The sequence below is a fragment of the Rhizoctonia solani genome, chromosome 16 (assembly GCF_016906535.1).
Source record: "Rhizoctonia solani chromosome 16, complete sequence".
NCBI lineage: Eukaryota > Fungi > Basidiomycota > Agaricomycetes > Cantharellales > Ceratobasidiaceae > Rhizoctonia > Rhizoctonia solani.
In genome coordinates this window covers 1,876,650-1,898,880 of record NC_057385.1, presented here as the reverse complement: position 1 = coordinate 1,898,880, position 22,231 = coordinate 1,876,650, and the positions used below count along the sequence as shown (strand labels likewise).

Genomic DNA, 22,231 nt, shown 5'->3' with positions numbered 1-22,231 from the left:
TCCCGGTACTCTCTATGAATGTGGGGGCTTCTTTTTGTTCAGTGTGCAGCTTCGGGTTTGATAGGTGTAAGGCGTTTATTTGTGGATTGTTTGTAATCTGAAATTGTACAGTAGAATGTGACCTCAACATCACTCCAGCTCTGAATTCAAAAACAACTTGAGATTATACATGAGCGTGCAGGGCCCTACATATTCTATCTGCCTCGATTTGCTTTCTTTTAAAATAGAAAGGATCTCCCTGAATGAGTGTCTGGGTTCTAATAGTGACATTCAAATAACAATCAGCCGATTCTTATTCGTAGCCGCATACATCTTCCTACTACGTGCTTACTACATCATAAAGTCACAAATTGTCAAACATGTTAGAGTACAAAGTAAAAATAATAATTTCTGACTTTCTAGACTTTCTCCTTCTCAAACATATCAGCATCCATCTTGTCTCCTAACTTCTTGCTGTCACTGGTCTGAGTGCGGTGTAGCTCCGGGGTACTCATTTCACCTTCGAGAGCGGGCCCTACCTTCGCCATTGGCTCGTCACGTAAGTTGAAATGTGCGCCATGGCGGTACCAGAGGAAGAGCGAAAACCCGGTAATGTAGACGTAAGAAGGTATATGGAGAGCATATGAGATATGCGTGCCATAACGATCAGCAATAGCGCCTTGAATCGGGGGAAGCACAGCGTTACCACCAATGGCAGAGATGAGGAGCGATGAAGCACGACGAGTATGGCGCCCCATTCCTTTGGTAGAAATAGCGAAAACACCAGGGAATAGAGGCGCCTGGAAGAACATAGCGGCCATAAGGCATCCGATGCCAGCTTTGCCGTCGATAAATGCTGTACAGATAATCAAGACGAAACATACGATGGACCAAAGACCAACAAGAAGTTCGACCGGCCAAATGGTGAGGATGGCCAATCCAACGAAGCGACCGACGGTGAACATTATGAGTGCATAGGACAACATTTTGGACGTCTTTGCATCAGCCCAGCCAACAACCTCGGCGCCATAATTGATGAAGAATGAGGCAGAGCTGACTTGTGAAGCAACACACAGGAACTGAGCAAACCAGCCGAAGAACACACGATATTGCTAGTGACCCCACTTGTCAGTCTATATTCCATGTGTGTACAAGCGAACACCGTACCTTTCGAAAGGGCTGATCGGTAGTGGCATCTGTTCCGGATATCTCAGCGGCAGCTCGCGCTTGATTCTCGAGCTCAGCTTGAGGGGTCTCAGGAAGCTTGGCGATAACAAATAAAAACGCAACAAATGCACCCATCAGAGCAACAGCGAGGTAGACCCATTGGACGTTGGTGAGATTGTTGGCGTTATCGCCGGAGAAGAAGTACTTGGACGCAATGAACGGCCCCGAAAATATCCCGATGCCGTTGAACCCCATCGAAAATTGAAGGCGGAAAGCAGCACCAGACGGTTCAGTTCCGGGCAAACACATAACGTAGGTGATTGCAGCGATTTCCAGGGCCGCGAGACCCCATCCAATAACAGCCGAACAAACCACTGTAAATTGAATCAGTGAACTTGGAGCCTCAGCCTGTTACAAAAAGCAAACCCTACCGAAACCGCCGAACACGGCCTTCTTGTTGCTACTCGTTCCTGCGAACTTTGCACAAGGCCAGAAGAAAATTGCACCAATCGAGTAAACTATGACAGGTGGAGTAAGTTGTCAAAACCGAGGGTCAAGTACAACTACTTACGCGCTAGACCCAAGATGATAGTGAATTTGTATCCACGCCTATGGAATATTTCGCCAGCGATTGGCGCGAATGCGAAATAACCAGCGCCAAAGTAGGCGATTTGAAGACCCGTTGACTCAAGTTTGGTGATCCCAAGAGTGTTTTGAAAGTGCTTGTTAAGGACATCGAGTAAACCGTATGTAAACCCCCCTGGGTATTCGATTAATATATGTATCAGGTGGCTGGGTAATACGAGTACTCACAAAGAAAGAATAGTGAAGTGACAAGAGCGAAGGGATAGACGAGCTTCCTAGGGGGAAACATTTGCCTCCAAGATACGTTTCTGTTGGCCACGGCAGCGCCAGTCATTTTTGCACCGATTTGGGGCGAAGAGCAGAGAGAGGAATGAGTCTGGATTGAACTCCTGGATACAAGTAACCGGCTTAGAGGTCCTGTATTTATACGAGTATGGGCATCAGAACCAAGGCTCGGATGTAGAGTTAGGTATAGTCTCTTGAGGGGTAACTTCACTTTATTGCTCCGTATGTGCTTGGAGCAACCGAGTGAGAGTTCTCTCCAGGAACCAGGTTCGTTTATCAAGCTCTATAGCACCGCGGAATACGGAAGGGGGGGGGGATGAGCCATTACCGGCAGGCCAAGAGATTCCATCTCTTGCGCCTAGTATACTGGTGAGCTTTAAAACGCATCAGTTAGGTAGGCGGCACGCGACCCCTGAGTGCGGATATCGTCATTATCACAGGAAGCCACGGACGATATCTGGCCCTGGTACTTGTGCAATTATTTCATTTCAATGTATTCCAGGACTAGGGTAACTTGGTCAGAATATGACGTATAATTCATATAAAGGAACTAATATAGATTAGTATACATGGTCTAAATCGACTCCGATATACGGTTTAAAATCCATACTCGCAGAGTGGATCATATCTTCCCTATACTGTTGCATTAGTAGAAATGTGGAACATCAATGAATTAATCGGATGCAGCTCTTTATATTTACCTGAATTTTCACCAATCGCCATGCATGAACCGGCTTGACTAGCTATAGCTTAGGCCATGGTGCCATTTGGTCGTTCCCCTGTAACTTACTAGACGCTCTCCAATAAAGAAACCGGAACATACGGATTACAGTAGATCGGATCATTCGGAGTGTGTAAGGCACAAATCCATGGCCAATCGATTTTAGTCCCGGGCGGATCGTCCCAGCAGCCGAAATGCATGTATACACACATCTCATCCTACAAAAGTGACTTGACTCCAGAGTGACTCAAGGACCTCCGAAGGTGCCAAAACAACCTGAACACTCTGGAAACAACAATATTACGATATTAATCTCATAGAATCCTCTCTCATTTCTTGTCAATAACTAGAGTCGAGCCCGATTCTCCGTGGTCTAGAGATCTGTATCAATATCATTTGGGCCCGCGGATCTTCGCAACGCTGTGAAGATTTTGATCTGATGGATTCACGGGCCCCCAGTGGAGATTCAGGTCCTCCAGCCATAATTATTAGATTGTACGAGAATTATGGCCAAACCACAAACTGTACAAAGGGAATCTTGTGTACACACGTGCGCACACCAAACACTAAGTTATTGTATTGTGATAACTCAACATACATGCAAAATGAAGTTGTATAATATAAACCCCCTAAATGGCAAGTATGCTCAAATACGCCCAGAAAAAATCGAGCTTAACCATGGTCGTTTAAACTGATGTGGGTTTGCGCGGCGCAACACTGCGGTGAAAAGACCCTTTCGTTAATCTCTGATAATACTGCATGTCGCGTACGGCCCGTTTACTGGCACGCTTATAATTGTTTTTATCCTGGCCTCCTACCCTCCTTAACCCCTGCCTTCTTCTTTCCTAGCACTTGATCCACAAGTCATGGTCGCGTCTCTTTGCACCAGACTCATCTTCACCCAGGCTCTGACGACACGATTTCCGACTTTGCAGCACAAGTATCATGAGTGAACGCAAGACTGTACACCCAGGTCCAGGCAACCCGTGAGTAGTTTGAGCGGATCACTTCTTGATTGCGTGCCAAATGTGTATTCGAGTCATTTCCGGCCCCGTGAGTTAGTGCTGTCAACTTCCATACAGAAGGTTTCCTTCGACTTGGTCTACCAATTAGATTTTTACTTAATCTCCAGAGGGATAAGGACCGCCCAAAAGGTCCGTCTGGGATGAATCCAAATATTAAATTCAACATTGATATTGAATTTTGCGTTCCGGGACAATTAAGAGTTATAACAGAAATAAATCTAGGGTAGAGCCACGGCCGCGGAAGATATAATGTTGGATTCATTTATGTGACAATATAGACACGGTAGATACAAAAATCAAAGAGACTCCTCCAACAAACTACCAAAGTATAACGTACGTCTAAGAAGACACGATCAAATAAAAATCGAGCGGAAACAAGACCAAGTAAATAATGTAGATGTTCAGCCAATTTAAGTGGCTGACTGGCGCATATAAACTAGTGTCCGTTATTGAGAGACTCTCCAGGATCCTTAAACGGGTTTGTATTGCTCATCCACCCACCCGGAGGTAAGAGACCTTCGTTATCTAAGCTCGCTCGGCGAATCATAGCAGATGCGTACGGGTTCAATGACCATGATATCGGACGCGGCCCACTTGGTCCGGCTTGAGATGATGTTGAGGGCGGAAGGCACACAACTGGTGATTTGGGCGATAATGGCGAAGGTAGGGGTGAAGGCATAGGTGACCCATGCGCTTCAGGGATGTGCAACCTCGGGGACAGAGCGGGAGACCAGCCAGGTTCAGCCATGACTCGAAATCCGCCAATACCTCCAGGTCCAGGAGCTGACCCTGAAGGTGCATATACAGGTGTCGGGCCATGGTCAACATTCCCCCTCGGTAGTGTAACCCTAAACCCCCCAACGGGCTGGTTCTGTGCCTGGGACTCCTCGTAAGATGGTACACCAACAGAAACGTTCCCACTAGGGTCTGTCGCAGGCCTTCCAGAAATGGTGTTCACCGAGTCAAAATACACAGGGAGGTCTGAATCGCCAACTTCATGTGCATTTTTGGCACTAGAATGTGGGTGGGCTTCAAGAGCAGCAGGATTTGTGAGGCTCGTCATGATGCGGCAACGAATGTCCGCAAGCTCTTTGCGAGACGTCTGTAACTTGGTCGAAAGCTAAATCAAAAGCTTGTGTTAGTATATATTAAATAATCTAATAAAGTGACGTATTTACCTGCCGAACCGAAGCTTGGGACCCATCGATGCGCGCAGAGCTTTTGTCGATTTCACCTTGCAGCCGAGTACGTGCTTCTGCTAGTTTTCGAATACACTCATCCAATTTTGCTGGGTGGTCGTTCTTTAATCCACTGCATATTTAAAATTATTAGGTTGACTCACCAGGAAATCGTCCATCAAGAGAAGTCACAAATTCTTCACCGTCCCATTCTGTAGTCCTTGGGCTGAGAATACGTTTCAGCGCCATGACCATACATACACAAGCCTAGCTCACATGCTGGGTACCATGTCCAAAGTACCAACTGCCGCGCCAGCGTTACCGCCACAAGCCTCATCAGCTTGACGAATGAGGTTTTGAGCTATCGAGGCTGTGAGTCTGCTGGATAATAGGGACGAGCATTGTACGAGTTGCTCGCTCATGTTTGCGAGTGTATCTTCCTGTGTTAGTTTTGCCGTCGCGATACGTGCCTAGAAATATCTCAATTGGTATCATGCTTGATGATCTGAGTAGCATATATGCGACTCACCTCGTTGAGCTTCTTTGTACAAGTGGAAATTGTCTTCTCCGCTTTGATAAGCAAGCTAATCGCAGTAGTGTGTTGGTTCAGATACGTCTGCGTGCGGTGGTATTCTGTTTCAACGGCCTTGAAATGGCGTTCTGCACTTTCCTCTTCAGGATAGTCTATGTGAACAACCAATAATATGAGCGCTTCGGTCAGACCGCCGAGTTCGGTAATCTCACCTGGTGTAGGTCCCGAGAAAAGTCCTTCGTAAAGTGACTCGATTTTTCTTTTTAATTCATCGATCTGTTCTCCCTTCTTGGCAAGTTCAACGCGCTGCTAACGTGTTTAGAACTAATGCACGAAGAAGAAACAAACCACTTACTGCGCGTTCCCGTTCTGATTTCTCTCCCATCAGCATAGCCAGCTCATCGCGGGCATCCCGCTCGGCTCGAAATGCATCCAAATACTCCTTCTGTTCCTTTTCAAGTTTTTGAGCAACTGCGTCCTCTCCTTGACGAATACGAAGGAGCCATTGGCGAGTGGTCGACTTGGCTCTGCTAAGATCCTTATACTCGGATTTCCTACATCCAAGATTAGGCGAATAAACATGACTTGGTGGGTAGGACTTACGTCTTCTTCTCCAGAGACTGTACCTCCTGTTGCCTGGAGTCGATTTCACGGTCAATCACCTGTACCGAGCGGCGTTATCTTCCGCTGCAGCAGGTACATAGTCGAGAGCATTAAGCCCGTTGAGGAGCGCTGCATGCTGCAACAAAAGGGTCAATGATTCGCAATGATATTTAATACTCCCATAGTATCTACCTCCTGTATCTTCTCTTGTGAAATCGGCATGCGATATAAACTGGGCGCGATCTAAGATTGAGTGGTGGTCTGGGAGTGGTAACCCGGTCAGCCTTATATATGTCTGATTTCAGATCTTCCGCGAGGGCTTCCAACCGGGGCTCACAAAGGTATATGACTCTGGTTGCGGTCAAAGCAAGGCCACAAGCACAATGGCTATTGATGAGCGCTTCTGGCAGAAACAGTGTGGCGGTGCAGTATGCGGTGCTCAGACCTGCGCATCAGGATAATCCCAATAGAACACGGAACAATCTAACGAAGTGATGCACCTATTAGTGTCAAAACAACACGACATTCGGGTCCAGAGTGGAGCCGATGCAGTGCCATTGCCACAGAGGCAGAGAAAGATAAGGAAGTCTTGACACTTAATGCAAGCTGGCCAGTTCAAAGAAAGCATATGTATGTGCATTCAAACGATCTATAGTAACCATGAAGTTGGTTGCGTGCGGGCAGTGAGTAGTTGGTCATAGTGGGGTTTGAGCTGCAAGCTGAATGGGCCGTCATAAAGGGGAGGGAGAAGGATGGTATGAAACAAGCGCAAATACGAAAAGTCGGGGATATCTATCTAAATGAAGAAATAAAGATGCGAATGCAGCTAAGACCGTGGTCAGGAATAATAGGAGTAAATGCCAGGGGGCCCAAGTAAAACCATCACAAAAATGCGAGAATTTTAGAGAGAAGCGGTCAAACGGGCATAGTTGTGGCCATGTTATGCTCGCTGTGCCTGTTTTTGCTCCAGGAGCATCCTGAGTACACCTTCGAACCCTTCACGCCCGAGCTGTGCATTCTGCCCGAATCGATCTGCGCTAAACTTCTCCAATCGTTCGCCAGCACTCCGCCAAATTGCCATTCGAGCTTGGATTTCGGCGGTCTGAGAGAAAAGGGTTTGCATTCGTCCATCCGGACCACGTGTAGGCTCGTAGACAATCTTTTCTAGGACCGTTACGTATTGAGATAAGGAAAGGTTCACGGAGGTAACAGTCGTCCGAGCAGTGACAGGATCGACAAATGATATCTCACGCACAAACGCGTCGTCAGAACCTCCGAGTAGCTGAAAACAAATTATAATCAGATAATTGGTAAATAAAATAGCATTTTAATGCTCACTTTGACTATCCATCGTGGGGCTGCTTGTTTGCAACCCAATATCCTCTCAGTGCGGATCACACCGGTTACTGGATCCACCGAGCGATCGACAACATCTACAGAGATAACATGCGCACACTTGGGATTTGGATACTTGTGCCAGATGCCCAAGTTCACATGCGCCCAGGAGTGGCTGGAACAACTCTTTCAGCTTGTGATACAGAGATAGATAACGTACCGAAAACTTACTTGTAGAGGAAGCTCTGCGAGTATACGTGCACCATGGTCTATTCTACTTCTGTTCACTTTCTATGTGGGCGTAGATATTTAGAGAATATAAGAGTAGGGAGTTGGGGACGGAGACGGAGAGGAGAAGGGGTGGAGATGGTGAGAGTCAAGAGTCTTTGGCAATTTCTCAATTGGAGCTCCCGAGAAAGCCCTTACCTCAGATCAAACCGATTGTTTCCGATGAGGTCGTGGCTGTGTAACTGTATGCTTACATCTTGCTCCGCCCCGATCTTCTGCAATACCCGGATCTATGTTTGCCACGGTTCCTATTTTCTAAAGACATAACCACATTGGTTTAATTCACGATAATATTAAAATCGTAATCATAATAATGCAAGTGCTCGTCTACGGGCCGCGTCGTTCCGCCTGAGCTGCCTTGAGTTCTGACAAGCGTGCCTTCATCTTCGGTCTTTCACCCGAGAAGGACAAATGTGACAATCAGATGTAAGTCCGGCCATTTGCACGTGAAAAACTCACACTTCAAGCAGGCGTGCCTCGAGCGCCTGTTTCTCTTCTTGCAATGCCAATCTACGCTCCGCGTCCAATTCAGTAAAGACGTAACCACCTTGCCCGTCGTACTGAAGCTATTAGGGATTCAGTTGAAAAGGGTTAACGAAACAAAACAAAACAAAAATGGGGTACCCACAATCATATGGTGATACTGCCAAAGAGAAGGCCGATGCGATACTGTCAATAAAGTAATCCCAAGTTTGGTCGCGTGCTCAAACATCACACGCTCAACCTCCAAGGTGACGGCAGAGGTGCACTCGTCTAATATAGCGTACTGAATCCAAAACATCAGTAAAGTCGTATGGCCGAAATGCACATGCAAACCTTAGGCGCATGGTAGAACAATCTGGCCATAGCGATCTGTCACAAAATTCGGCCTGAGTATAGTGGACTTGAGTGATAACATGTAACCTACGCGCTGTTTGTCACCGCCGCTCAATGCGTCTCTCCATTCCTTTGCAGCATCCCATCCACCTTCACGCTCCACAATGTGATCCATTTGAACCACTGAAAGAACCCGGAGAAGATCATCATCTGTTACCCCACGCCGCTGCATTTCCTCTTTAGTGTGTGGGTAAATCACCTGGTCACGCAACGTGCCAAGACTTAAGTAGGGTCGTTGAGGGATGTACGTAAAATCTTTAGCAGGAGGTTTGCGAACCGTTCCGCCTGGGTTATAGGGCATGTAATCGATCAATTTAAATGGGTTCAAAGCGATTGATGCTATACGTACCGTAGACCGGCCAGAGCCCACCAAGTATACGGAACAGCGAGGATTTCCCACACCCTACACGAGACGTGAATAGCACATTCAATAGGGGCCCGATAGACTGCCTACCATTTGGACCCACGATCAGCAGGTGCCGCTGAGTGCCGTTGTTAGCTCGCGGATTTAGAAGGTAATTGAGGCTAGCTCACCCCAGGTTGTACGAAGAAGCTTAGTGATCGGACCAGAATATCCCCGTTAGGACTAACAATAGGAACACCTTCGAACTGAATCTCGTCAGACTCGATCACGGTCCCTCGGCCCTGCAGCACTACACGCATACACCTGAGCTAACTTTTCAACTTCAGACACATATGCACGCACCTTTCGCATTCTCTTCGATACTGGCACTACTAACTAGTGCTTTCTCGAATTGAGCACGCTGAACGTCGCCCATAGTATCCATGAGGAGCGAAACACGTGCTGTGTAACCAGCGAGTTCAGCAAGTTCCTTGTACGAGTACATAACCCGACCAAAGGCGTCGGACGCGGAAAGCAAGAGGCGCCGATTGGTAACAAAACCTAATCAACTCGGGCGATTAGGATTCCAAGTCGGAGCTATACAGTATAACTTACTCTCTGTTCGTCCTCCAAGATCATTCCTGTCCATTCCAGGCAACTTGAAGAATACTGGGATAGCACAGATGCATAGCTATGTGATTATCAGTACATCGCGGGCATCACATATATCATGCACTGCTGGCTCACCCCAAAGCAGCCCCACATCCACTTGATGACGCCTTCTTCAGCAACGCCATGCCATAGCCGCTTTTGCAGGACCATGTTTATATGCTTTACGAGGGCAAAATAATCGCGCTCTACAAGCATTTTCTCGGCCTCTTCGCCTTCGAAAAAAGCAATTTCTTCGGAATGTTCTAATAAGCGGGAGTGTGTGGCACGTAGGGAGCCAGTGAGCGCCGCTTCTGTAGCAGCATATTGCCCAAATGGAGGAGTAAGCGATTTTACTAAGGGTCCTCGGTCTTAAGTTTGTATATTTCATAATGGATACAGCTGGGCTCACACAGTATGGCGCTGAGTTGGACCAATGCTGTAAGAAGAATGAGACCCTCGGCCCCTACGTTTCGTGATAATTGGTAGTTGTATAATATGACGTCCAGCACAGGCTTGGCGAGGTTGGAATACATCGCGGCGAGATGTGCAGAAAATCGCTGGATATCTGTAGTAATCATTTGATCTGGATTCTTGATCCTATCGTCCAAGTTTGCTATATGGCATTAGAAGTAGGTGCGACAGATGGCAATACGTACGATGCTTACACATTTTATAATATACTTTGTCCTCTCCGTTTTCGGTTCCTAGATAGGTGTTCAAAATCTGTTCCGTAAGTCTAGTACGATAGGCGATCCCAATCTTGGTTTGAATATAGCCTAACATGCTGTTGGTATAAGTGGCGGGAATGGCAACAAGTAGCCAACGAAGCAGGTTAAGGAGAAATGGCACAGTTTCTGCTCGCACTAGCGAAGCAACAATACTGAGCGTAATTCAAAGTTAGTTCTGAACGATCCTTTGAAAAGTACAAATTAGCTCACCGCCCATCAAGATCGGCAACATATAGACTCAAGACCGTCCGGAAGACAAGGAAGCTGGAATGAATGGCCAGCATCATAGCCTCTTTGGATCTCCAACTAGGTATAACGATCCTAAGAATGTGCCTTAGTCGGGCATAAAACACCGCATCGACCTATTGGATGGTACCATTGTCGGTTTCGTTGGTTATCTCGATTGGAGGACTCATTTACCTTGACCCGCTCTTTCTTTGTTCCCGGTTCATCACCGGGTTTACCCTTCTCCTTTCTCCTCCCCGAGCTCGCATCTTCAGATCCTTTGGGTCTTACGAAGTTGCTATAGGTATTGCCGAGACAGTACGCGACAAAAGCTGCTTTCAAGATTGGTTGTATAATCGGCCGATGTTTCGCATACTTCTGAGAGAGGTCAGCTAGCGAAGGTAGGTTTCGCGAAACACCCCGGAGGGTAGATTGGGCTGCCATTTAGACGAGCGGTGCACTGGTATGAGTTGGAGTGATGGTTCGCCCAGCACTGTGCGACACTTGCTGTTTCACGTGGACATTAATGATAATCACATGCTGGATGGCAAGCGCTCATGCTTACAGCATCCGCGTGACCTTGCTGAAAATCCGAGACTCCGATCCCAAAATAGAGAATTCTGAAGTAAACGCCAACGCATACACAAAGTTTAGGATAATGGCGACTCATAAATTTACTATCAAAGTCCCAGCTACCAGTGCAAATATAGGCCCTGGATTCGATGTTGTCGGCCTCTCACTCTCACTATACCTCACTCTCACGGTCTCTCATGAGTCATATCCGGCAGTCTCGCCCGCATCACCACCAAGCGCACCAAATATTACATACTCCGGAGAAGGTGCTGATCAAGTACCGTTAGATGCATACAAAAACTTGACTACCCGAGTCGCACTCTATGTTCTTCGTTGCAACGGACATTCTTACTTCCCACCTTCCCTGACTATTCACGCGCACAACGAAATTCCATTTGGACGAGGCCTTGGGTCTAGCGGGGCCGCGGTTATTGCGGGAGTGCTACTAGGGAACGCCCTGGGGTCTCTAAACCTTCCCAATGAAAGGCTTCTCGATTTCGCTCTTATGGTTGAACGCCATCCTGATAATGTAGCTGCTGCACTCTTTGGTGGTTTTATAGGGACGTACCTACTAGAACTAGATGAAGCTGCGAACGAAGCCGCCTCCGTACCTCTGGCTGAAGTTCTCCCAGAATATCCTCCCGAATCTGGGCCGGAATGGGGCAAGAACCCTCCCAGTCCACCACTAGGAATTGGGAGCTTTGTTCGTTTTAACTGGGCACCAGAAATAAAGGCACTAGCAATCATACCTCAGTTCGAAGTTAGTACGGCAAAGGCTCGGAATGTACTTCCAACGGAGTATTCAAGAAAAGATCTTGTATTGTCCTTTAGGTGTTTACAAGCTGTCTAATAACTAACTCTGACTTCTATTTAGGTTTTTAACCTACAGAGGCTGGCCGTTCTAACAACTGCACTCGGCCAATCACCACCCAGTCCTGAATTGATATATGAAGCAATGAAAGATCGTGTACACCAACCATATCGAAAGGAGCTGGTGAGTCTTAGTGACACTTTGCAACGTGTCCTTTGATATCCGCTTGAAATAGCAAGTACTAATGCTCTGTCAGATTCCTGGGCTTCCACGCATCCTTTCGTCCGTTACACCTTCAAGCCACCCAGGGTTGCTCGGAATATGCCTTTCTGGGGCGGGGCCAACAATCCTTGCGTTGGCCACGGGGGGTTATACGGCTATCGCCGATGAAGCAGCAAGACTTTTCAAGGAAGAGGGTATTGAGGTCATATACAAAGTCCTAGATATCGCAGGAGGAAGTACTGTGGAATAAAGAAGAAATGGATTATTAAAAGTGATTGAAGCGACCTGTACCATGAGTTACCATCGCATCCACAACCGCTGGTGAATAAGTTAAGTCTCGGAAGATTCATAGATAGGGGGATTGATCGCGTGGATCACGTGCAGAACCCTGAATGGGGTTATCCTTCAAAAATTTGTTTGAAACTCTTCACCTTCCTCTCTTCACGTCCATCCTCAGTCCAGGAGTATTCCTGTGACATCCCCTCAATTAAAATTTCTCTAGTTTGTTCGTATAGTTATATATACCATGGATGTATGTGCATAAATCCGAGATGGGTTAGGGCTTTATCGCTGACAAGCCGCAATCCTAGCCGACTTATATTAAAACCCTTCATGACCTCTTGTCGCAGACAACCGCCAATGACACCAATGTGATCAAATCGGTAATTATACGGAGCCGATAGAAAAGTCCCATGCTGACATCAAACAAGGCCACATCTGCTTTGGCGAAAAACTATTGGACCAGCCCGGATTGTATTCCAGCGCTCTTTGAAATCATCAACTCATCTCCAGACCAAAGTGTACGCGTTTATTTGCATTTGATTATGTCCAGTACTCATATAGACGCTAGATCCGTCAACTCGCTGCAGTTGAGCTCCGAAAACGCGTAAACCAGCACCAGGGGCAGCTCTGGGTTCAGGTTCCTCAAAATATTCGCGCAGCCATCAAATCGCGAGTTACCGAAGTCATTCTCGCGAACCTGCGTCAATTGTCCGCCACAACATTGCTCGCGTTATTTCTGCTATTGCGCAATATGAACTCCAAGGAGGTAGCAAACAGGTTACCTGGCCTGAGCTTATCCCTTGGGTCGAAGCTGCATGTGTCGCTGGTACCGCAGCCCACCGCGAGGTTGGAGTTTACGTCTTATTTACGATCATGGATAGTTTGATGGATGAAATCACCGAGCGTCTTGCTACCTTCTTCAACCTTTTTGGCAATCTTATCCGCGACCCAGAGAGTGCCGAGGTTCGAGTCACCTCCGTTAGGTGCCTTGGACAAATTGCTCAGTATATCGATTCGCATCAAAAGGACGAAATTGTACGCTTATGCCACTCCCTTCTTAGACTTTTACTGAAATATTTGTTAGAAACAATTCCAAGTGCTTATCCCCAATATAATGGATGTTCTCGCTGATTGCCTCGAAAGGAGCGACGAAGAAGGAGCACGCCACGGTTTTGACGTTTTTGAGACACTCCTCATTCTTGTGAGCGTCAATTCATAATCAACTACTGATAACTTACTATGCCCTCCAGGAAACACCACTTCTTTCAAAGCATATGCCACAGCTGGTTGAGTTTTTCCTACGCTGCGGAGGTAACAAGAGCTACGAGACCTCCTTGCGTATTATGTCACTCAACTCCTTGACTTGGACGGTCAAATAGTACGTCCTATATAACCATTAAAGCAATAAACTAAATTAATCTGAAATAACAGCAAGAAGAGCCGTATTCAAAGTCTCAATCTCGCCAAACCTATCCTTGAAGGGTTGATGCCCATCGGAACTGAAGAGGACAGCGAAGATGCCGACGACGAATGTCCCTCCAGGGTAAGCTTAGCATATTTTAACCCGTAGACGCATACTAAGCTGGTATTGCAGACTGCTTTCCGCGTCATTGACGAACTTGCAACTTCTCTACCTCCATCCCAAGTCTTCCCTACTCTCCATACCATTGTTACCCAGTATATGGCGTCTTCGGACCCTGGCCAACGCAAAGCCGCTCTTACATCATTTGCAGTCACGCTTGAAGGTTGTTCCGAGTTCATTAGGCCTCATATGCGCCAATTGTGGCCGTTAATTGATGCGGGATTCGCCGACCCACACCCGGTTGTGCGTAAAGCAGCTTTGTCTGCGTTGGGTTGCACTTGTGAATGGCTGGAGGAAGAAGTCGTTGATCGCCATGCAACCATTCTCCCTGTACTTCTGGACATGATAAACAACCCAGATACTCAAGGAGCTGCTTGTACGGCTCTTGATGATTTCCTCGAGATTCTTGGTGATACGATCGCCCAGTACTTGCCGCAGTTGATGGAGCGCCTCTCCGGGCTTCTCGATACGGCTCCTAACGATGTCAAAGGGATTGTTACCGGTGCTATCGGATCTGCTGCACATGCCGCCAAATCTGGATTCCTACCCTACTTCGAATCCACCATGCACAGGTTGCAGCCATTCCTTGTGCTTACTGGGGAAGGAGGTGAGCAAGAACTGCGAGGTATTGCAATGGATACCGTCGGCACTCTTGCGGATGCTGTTGGCCGTGAACATTTCCGCCCATACTTCCAGCCCGTCATGAACAACGCATTCGAGGGAATGTCTCTCGACTCGGCCCGGCTCCGTGAATGCAGTTACCTCATCTTCGGCGTTATGGCCCGCGTGTTTGAAGAGGAATTTGCTCCTTATCTCGACCGCGTTGTACCAGCCCTCATTGCCAGTTGCAAACAAGAAGAGGGGGGCGAAGATACTGCTTTTGGTAAGATGCATCTATGATTAAACTATGGTATACTCACCATTGGCTTAGCCAAAGAACTTGAGGAATTGAAGAAGGCCGATAAAAGCGGCGAAGCTGTTGATCTGTCCAAGCTTGACTCCGAGTCTATCGACATTGAAGATGTTGACGAAGAGAAGGAGTTGGCCGTAAACAGTGCCATCGCTGTCGAAAAGGAAATTGCGGCTGATACCATCGGCACTGTGTTTATGTACACCCGCAGCCATTTCTTGCCATATGTAGAGCCCTGTGTGCACGAGCTTGTTGAGCTTTTGTCTCACTACTACGAGGGCATCCGGAAATCTGCAGTTACTTCGCTATTTGCCGTCATTCAAACCTTCTATGAATTGTCGTCTCCCACCGAGTGGGTTCCGGGAAGTCAAGTGGTGAGTGATAGCCCCGTGTGTTATCCACCTTTCACTGATTTTAGCGACAGCATGTACCACTTCACCAAAACGTCAAGGATTTGATTGGCCATGTTATGCCTGAAATTTTCGTCATGTGGGAGACTGAAGACGATAAGTACGTCAATCATACTACTTTGCATTCTCTATTCCTGCGCATGAAGATATTACAACGTTAACTCAGCTCACTTCGACGCTCTACGGAGTAATGAGACGAACGCGTTTTATTCTGAATCACGCCCTATCCTTGTATGATGTGATCGCGATACTGACCATTTTGCTTTTTTAGAAATGTAGTTGCAAACGTTTGCCAGAGCCTGAGCGAGACGCTTGCTAAAGTGGGCCCAGGTCTTGCCGAACAACGTAAGTGTAATGTATCTTGCTTTTGTTTCTAAGGATGTAATTTTCTGCGAATCCTCGAGCGACGCATGTCGCGATGAGGGCAAGTCTTCGGACCCATTCAAGTCTCTGAATCACTTTCCATACATATAAAGCCGAACACCACTGACTCTGCTTTTCAGACTTGGATACCATGGTTCGTTTCGCTACCGAAATTCTTGAGGGCAAAGCACTTTGCCAACAGGATCCTGATCAAGATGATGAAGAAGCAGAGGAGACTGAAGACCAAGCCGAATACGACCAAGTCCTCATCTCCGCCGCCAGCGACCTCGTCGCCGCGTTCGCAAGCATCCTCGGGTCTGACTTTGCTGTTTTGTTCGGCCAACTTTTCCCCCTCCTCAAGAAATATTATGTTCGTTGCTCACCAAAACTATATGATCGTCACTGACTCTTGGTCCAGTCCAAGAACCGCTCTCTCAGTGAAAGGACTTCAACGATCGGCTGCATGGGAGAAATTATCTCCGGGATGAAGGGCGGTGTAACTCCCTTCACCGAGGACGTTTTCAACCTCATATCGCAAGGGTTCTCTGACGAGGATCCCGAAGTACGAAGCAACGCTGCCTTTGCGATGGGTGTGCTTATCGAAAATAGCGACATGGATATTAGCGGACACTACCTGACTATATTGACCGCTCTGAGGCCATACTTTGTTGTAGCGGAGGGTGCGCCCCATGCACAGTTCAACGCCAAAGATAATGCGACTGGCTGCGTAGCCCGGATGCTGCTAAAGAACTCGAGTTCTATGCCACTTGATCAGGTTAGTTATTGAATATTTCCAAATGGCTCGTACTTAACTCGCTTAGGTTATCCCTGTCTTTGTTGGAGCACTACCACTCAAGCATGATTTCCTCGAAAATCGACCTGTATTCCGGGCAATTTTCCATCTCTTCAACAACAACCCTGACGTCCTAGCACCCCATATCGACCATTTGCTCGCCGTATTTGCTTTCGTCCTCGATCCTCAATCCGAAGATATGATTGGGGATGAAACGCGCGCAGAGCTCATCCGACTTATTAAGGTACTGGCGCAGCGAGTCCCCGATAAGGTCAAGGCTGTTGGCTTGGAAGCATACCTGTAGATTATAGGCGTGTGGATATCATAGGTATTATTTGTTCGTGGCGATGTTCTATCCTGTTCCTTTTCTCTGTTTTGTCGATTCCCTTGTCTAATAATGATCAGCCTGAAGGATGAATAGATGTCAAATGAAGTTTATGAAATGAGCCAACCCCTCGGTGACGCTTGTGAGAGGGAACAAAGAGCGCAGGTCGTGGTAAAGTTCACCTTAAAACCTCAGAGGTTGGGCTCTTTGCTCTTGAAACTCACATAAAAGTTAATAATCCACCTGAGAGAACTCATAAGCCATCGTTATATAGTTGTCACCTAGGCTATTGAGCGCATGCTCCAACAAAATTAGGGAGAGTATGTTTGTAGAGTTAGGTGGTAAGAGGAAATCTCTGTGCAAGAGGTTCCAAGGCAAGCATCCGGTCCAATAATTCTGACTATCTCCTAGCCAGCTCCACTTATTTCCACAAAAGGCTTTGACCCAACCTGCTTATATGCAGAATTGTATATTTTATGAATTGGAGGCACAACATAAGGGTAAGGCGTTTTGCTGTTTCTCAAACCAGAGTCATATGACCACAAAAGGTTCTCAATTAAGTATATACCACTGGTTTGGGAAGTACAGTTTGCCTTAAAACCTCTCACAGATTCACGCCTTTTGGGGTGTAAAAATTGTGTAAAATCAAAACCGTGTTCTAGAAAGTTGATAAGCTATCAATAAATAGCCATGTATCTGGGCTATTGAACGCATATATTAAATAAGTTACAGGGCAAGGTTTAATGGAGCAAGGGTGCTTATAAGCAGATAGGTTTGTGTAAGAGTTTTTAAGTCAAGTGTCCCAATTTACAGAAAAGTATCCACCCCTCTGAATGTAAGCAAGTTGGTTAAATGCTTTGAGTCAAAAGAGATAGATCTAGCTGGAGCTACTCAGAAAGGTACCATTGGATCATCAAGTGCTTTGTAATGGGTAGTGAATTACAATATGGGATAGGGGTTAGGAGTTCCTGCTTTTTCTCAAACCAGATAGCAATGTGGCCATGGACAGCTCTCAAAGAGGTATATTATGCTATTTAAGGTAGTATCTCTACAGATGATACAGCTGGTAGAACACAGAGGCTTGTATTTGGGGTGCTAGGGGTTAATGCATATGCATGTAGGGAGAAAGGTGTGCATATATTCCAATATTCCCAGACAGGGAAAGGCAGTGGCTCTTTGTATATAGCTACTAGTGGTATTTTGAGATATTGTGCACTGTTAGCCCATCCCAGTAAGCTACCACTAGTAGCTATGTACAAAGAGCCACTGCCTTTCCCTGTCTGGGAATATTGGAATATATGCACACCTTTCTCCCTACATGCATATGCATTAACCCCTAGCACCCCAAATACAAGCCTCTGTGTTCTACCAGCTGTATCATCTGTAGAGATACTACCTTAAATAGCATAATATACCTCTTTGAGAGCTGTCCATGGCCACATTGCTATCTGGTTTGAGAAAAAGCAGGAACTCCTAACCCCTATCCCATATTGTAATTCACTACCCATTACAAAGCACTTGATGATCCAATGGTACCTTTCTGAGTAGCTCCAGCTAGATCTATCTCTTTTGACTCAAAGCATTTAACCAACTTGCTTACATTCAGAGGGGTGGATACTTTTCTGTAAATTGGGACACTTGACTTAAAAACTCTTACACAAACCTATCTGCTTATAAGCACCCTTGCTCCATTAAACCTTGCCCTGTAACTTATTTAATATATGCGTTCAATAGCCCAGATACATGGCTATTTATTGATAGCTTATCAACTTTCTAGAACACGGTTTTGATTTTACACAATTTTTACACCCCAAAAGGCGTGAATCTGTGAGAGGTTTTAAGGCAAACTGTACTTCTACAGATGTGCTAGGGAGCTATGTATCACATATCCAAAAAAGATGTTGATATATCACAATCTTTCCAGGCAATTAGTGAATTTTAGAACACACGGAATGAAATTCCCAGGTTATCTACTGTAGAACAACGGTATAAAAAGAATGACCTCTACCCGGATTGAACGGATGACCTTGAGGAAGTTCCAGGAACAAGCTGGAATCTCACGCTCTACCACTGAGCTAAGAAGTCTTGTTTTGAGTGCTCCTTAGAATTGTTTTATAAACCATTTGAAGGTTTAAAAAACGCGACGAGAATGCTGCGTTTTCTTTCTTGAACTGGAACCAAGCAAAGGAAGGCGCATTGAGTTAAATTCGCAGTCTCATCAATTTCAAGCTGACTACGTTGTGATTATGGCAATGTTATGATTACATGCAATCTTCCCCAATTAAAACGAACGAGAGACTAGACGCTCCGCCCATTAAATGCCTCATTCGTTCTGTATCTTGATGTCGACACGCTCCTCGCCAATTGAATTAATCAAATTCACCAGAATCTCACGCTCTGCTACCGAGTTAAGAAAACTTGCTTTATCATCACTATATGTTCAGCGCATATTAACCACAATCCACTAGGGCTACTTGAGTATTTGTTTGGTGAATTTTACTTTAAACACATTTAGTCCCCCCCGCCCCACTTGAAAGAGTTGATCACTCAAATTCGTAACGCTGGTTTGTGCAAGATAGGTGCATTCATTAACAAGATTGGACAAATGAACTGTGTGTTGTTTGATACAGGAGTGGTTCGATGACCCCTCCAATGCCACTCAAACATCACTTTGTAGATCATTATATCCCGGTAAACCACCCTCATTAACGACAGCTTAATGCACACATTAATGGGGAAAGTACCAAAAATCAGTGACTGCGTGGCCGAGTATCAGTCGTGACTGTGATGGTAGAACGGGACGAGTTAATTTTCAGTCATTATTTTCCAGATCAAATTTCAGCGCTTATCTGAAAGGTGTTTCCAGGCCGGATCCAATTGGGTGCGTATCACCACTTGTTGTTTCAGCGTTGGGAACTCGGTTGATACCGACTACCCCGGGAAGCACTGTCATGATCCTTGCTCCATCACGGCACCAGCTATTATATATTCGGATATGACTTCACGGGCTTATTCTTGCTCTCAGGCCTTCCCCTCCTTTAGCGACATTTTTCAACTCTATTCTACATTTGTATCATGCCATCAATCTCTTTAATATCCAAGATCAAGTCAAAGGTCAAACATCAAGGTGAAGTAGCAGCGTGCAAGATCAAGGTCGACACCGCCGAAGCCCTCGGCGTGGCCGTACACGACACAACGCCTCTAGTATCCCTCAAAGCGGAGGCTAGCGAGCTCTTCAAGAGTGGGGACAGTAAGGGTGCAAAGAGGGTTTACACCCGAGCTTTAGCTCATACAGACCTCGACCCCCATGAAAAGGCCGTGCTGTATTGTAATCGAGCCGCAGCTGAGATGAAACTGCGGAGGTGCGATCATAGCTCATAACTATATGCGCTAATTAAACAATTTGGTTCAGGTTTGAGGATGCTATTGCGGACTCTAAGCGGAGCGTCGAGGCAGATCCAAATTATTCCCGCGGGTATGAACGACTAGCCACAGCTCAATTGGTAGGATGTGTCCCAATCGTGATATTTTGTTCTAATACATCCAAGGGTCTACATCGATATAATGATGCATACGAGTCTTACGGAAAGGCTATTGCACTCCTGGACGACATCTCTGAACCAACCTCGGCAGATATCGCGCGCAAAGTCAAGATTGAGCAAGCTCTGGCTGAAGCGCAACGCAAGGAAGCCGGACCTGATGTGTTGCTTATTCGTAACGCGACTGGAAGTATGCCTTGGGACAAGGCAGCAGGTAGGTAACGCATAGAATTCAACGAGTGGAACTTACAATCTTTTAGCGCTGCGTCCGAGCATGAACGCTTCGGACGGGACATGCACGAGCGTGAGTAACCATAAATGCCTTGATGATCATAAACTTATGCTATTTCCAGGCCTGGATTATTCTCGAAGCACATGAGGTATAACATTATTGATAAACCTCCAACTAGACTCACATATTGTGTCCCAGCTTTTCAATAAAGGTTGCGAGGCTCTTTGGGAGCTCCAAAGAACCGAGACTTCGGAAGGCACTGTTATTTATGGACGTCTTGGTGTATGTGCTAGAACTTTAACATACATACGCATCTAATTTTGGTTTCAGGCTGTTGTTAATATTACAGATGGACTTTTGCGAGATGAGAGGGCGTTCCACATGACAACCCCAGATTGGAAGGATCGTTACGGCTACCAGGGTGTGTCTATATATGCCTCTACCTAGGAAATGTGCGCTAACACTCCCTTAGCGCAATACGAAGCTATGGAGTATAATGCATGGATCAATCAAGCTGACGAGGCTACCATTATGCGTGAAATTCGCGAGCGCGTTGCTGGTCCCGGCTGGGATAATGTGCGACCTGCATTAGATTTGACCGTGCGTGCGTGGATCATGCACGCCTTCCTGCTGCGCTCGATCCCCGACTATAATACCGCGGTGCACTTGTTGCAAAAGGTCCAGAGGTTCTTGACATGGGGCGATCACCAATGGCCAGATGTTCCGACTAGCCAACGTGGGGTTATCTTTGAGCATACGTTCCGCCGAAGTGTGAAACGTTTGTACTTGCATACGCTTTATCAAGTGAGTATATATGCGTCCGATAGGGTTGGTCAGCCCTAAATGGTCACATAGGCAATTATCAACAACCCAGGACCCAATTCACCATTCTCATTGGCCGAGCTCAAGAATACATCTGCTGCTATCCTTGAGGATGTCGAACAGCACCCACCCGAATCTGAAGACAAGGAAAAATTGACTCCAGGATACATTGCCGCATATTGGCTCTACCCTACTGCTGAGGCTCTAATCATCGATGGTTTCTATCACATGCAGTTGGCTCTCACTTCAGTTCCCGTCGACCCTGTCAAGCAAAAGGCGAATTTCAGGCTGGCCTATGAGAAATACCTGTCTGGAGCTGAACGGTTCCCCAAGGACGACGAGAACCACGCTTGTAAGTAAACATCTCGTATAGTTCAATGGTAAACCTAACCTTCGGTATATAGATTACCTCAAGAGCGCTCTGGAATGCCTTATGGAGAGCGGCGCCACATTGACGGAGACGCTCCCACTCATGGAGCGTGTGCGCAAGGCCACACCCCTCATGAAAAACATTTGGGAAACTTCTGGTATGGCGCTGTGTGGCCGAGATGCCGCGCTCCAAGCTGTCATCTCCTTTGAGGAAGGCGTTCAGAAGCAGCTCAAAGATGGCACGCTCACAATGAACGACTCGGTTACAATGCCCCATTCGGGAAACCTCTAACTTAATGGATCAATGAAGTGATGGAATCTAATTGACCTTTTAACGGTATATTTTTAGCGCAATTTTTTTGTATCTGAAACAAGCGATGTACTGTATCATCTACACTACAAGAAATTCCTGATTTGGCCCCAAGATAAAATTGTTTTGACATAGTAAGAAAGCATTAGAGTCGTTACGGATCAAAG

The 22,231-nt window shown here is 46.4% G+C and overlaps 7 protein-coding genes and 1 non-coding gene across 8 annotated transcripts; 3 read left to right on the top strand and 5 right to left on the bottom strand.

Moving 5' to 3' along the window:
- Positions 1-398: 398 nt before the first annotated feature.
- RhiXN_01845 (major facilitator superfamily transporter) lies at positions 399-2,065 on the bottom strand (the record flags this gene model as incomplete). The annotated part of the gene is made up of 5 exons (XM_043321664.1): positions 399-1,091; positions 1,147-1,520; positions 1,578-1,664; positions 1,718-1,906; positions 1,960-2,065. 5 exons carry the CDS (start codon positions 2,063-2,065, stop codon positions 399-401), a joined length of 1,449 nt encoding a protein of 482 aa, XP_043187487.1.
- Positions 2,066-4,198: 2,133 nt separating this feature from the next.
- On the bottom strand, positions 4,199-6,297 carry RhiXN_01844 (uncharacterized protein; the record flags this gene model as incomplete). Its single annotated transcript, XM_043321663.1, has 10 exons — positions 4,199-4,882; positions 4,941-5,050; positions 5,105-5,166; positions 5,217-5,410; positions 5,470-5,624; positions 5,685-5,778; positions 5,828-6,026; positions 6,076-6,108; positions 6,141-6,211; positions 6,268-6,297. 10 exons carry the CDS (start codon positions 6,295-6,297, stop codon positions 4,199-4,201), a joined length of 1,632 nt encoding a protein of 543 aa, XP_043187486.1.
- A 718-nt stretch (positions 6,298-7,015) lies between these two features.
- On the bottom strand, positions 7,016-7,676 carry RhiXN_01843 (protein UPS2, mitochondrial; the record flags this gene model as incomplete). Its single annotated transcript, XM_043321662.1, has 3 exons — positions 7,016-7,357; positions 7,414-7,585; positions 7,642-7,676. The coding sequence occupies 3 exons, from the start codon at positions 7,674-7,676 to the stop codon at positions 7,016-7,018; spliced, it is 549 nt and encodes a 182-aa protein (XP_043187485.1).
- A 349-nt stretch (positions 7,677-8,025) lies between these two features.
- On the bottom strand, positions 8,026-10,965 carry RhiXN_01842 (ABC transporter transmembrane region; the record flags this gene model as incomplete). Its single annotated transcript, XM_043321661.1, has 15 exons — positions 8,026-8,089; positions 8,158-8,264; positions 8,327-8,464; positions 8,515-8,550; positions 8,606-8,859; positions 8,924-8,977; positions 9,029-9,056; positions 9,109-9,227; positions 9,281-9,478; positions 9,533-9,608; positions 9,665-9,921; positions 9,978-10,181; positions 10,234-10,448; positions 10,507-10,658; positions 10,717-10,965. The coding sequence occupies 15 exons, from the start codon at positions 10,963-10,965 to the stop codon at positions 8,026-8,028; spliced, it is 2,151 nt and encodes a 716-aa protein (XP_043187484.1).
- Positions 10,966-11,065: 100 nt separating this feature from the next.
- RhiXN_01841 (homoserine kinase) lies at positions 11,066-12,377 on the top strand (the record flags this gene model as incomplete). The annotated part of the gene is made up of 3 exons (XM_043321660.1): positions 11,066-11,911; positions 11,969-12,088; positions 12,162-12,377. The coding sequence occupies 3 exons, from the start codon at positions 11,066-11,068 to the stop codon at positions 12,375-12,377; spliced, it is 1,182 nt and encodes a 393-aa protein (XP_043187483.1).
- A 276-nt stretch (positions 12,378-12,653) lies between these two features.
- RhiXN_01840 (importin subunit beta-4) lies at positions 12,654-16,771 on the top strand (the record flags this gene model as incomplete). The annotated part of the gene is made up of 15 exons (XM_043321659.1): positions 12,654-12,659; positions 12,718-12,789; positions 12,838-12,927; positions 12,978-13,110; positions 13,173-13,444; positions 13,494-13,610; positions 13,660-13,787; positions 13,841-13,952; positions 14,004-14,874; positions 14,923-15,275; positions 15,326-15,411; positions 15,583-15,656; positions 15,815-16,044; positions 16,093-16,449; positions 16,496-16,771. The coding sequence occupies 15 exons, from the start codon at positions 12,654-12,656 to the stop codon at positions 16,769-16,771; spliced, it is 3,177 nt and encodes a 1,058-aa protein (XP_043187482.1).
- Positions 16,772-18,790: 2,019 nt separating this feature from the next.
- RhiXN_12465 lies at positions 18,791-18,877 on the bottom strand. Its single transcript has one exon. It is a non-coding gene; the product is annotated as a tRNA-Trp (tRNA).
- A 990-nt stretch (positions 18,878-19,867) lies between these two features.
- On the top strand, positions 19,868-22,046 carry RhiXN_01839 (small glutamine-rich tetratricopeptide repeat-containing protein beta; the record flags this gene model as incomplete). The annotated part of the gene is made up of 10 exons (XM_043321658.1): positions 19,868-20,154; positions 20,205-20,295; positions 20,341-20,545; positions 20,592-20,635; positions 20,685-20,711; positions 20,762-20,845; positions 20,894-20,984; positions 21,036-21,367; positions 21,419-21,737; positions 21,790-22,046. 10 exons carry the CDS (start codon positions 19,868-19,870, stop codon positions 22,044-22,046), a joined length of 1,737 nt encoding a protein of 578 aa, XP_043187481.1.
- Between the last annotated feature and the right edge of the window lie 185 nt (positions 22,047-22,231).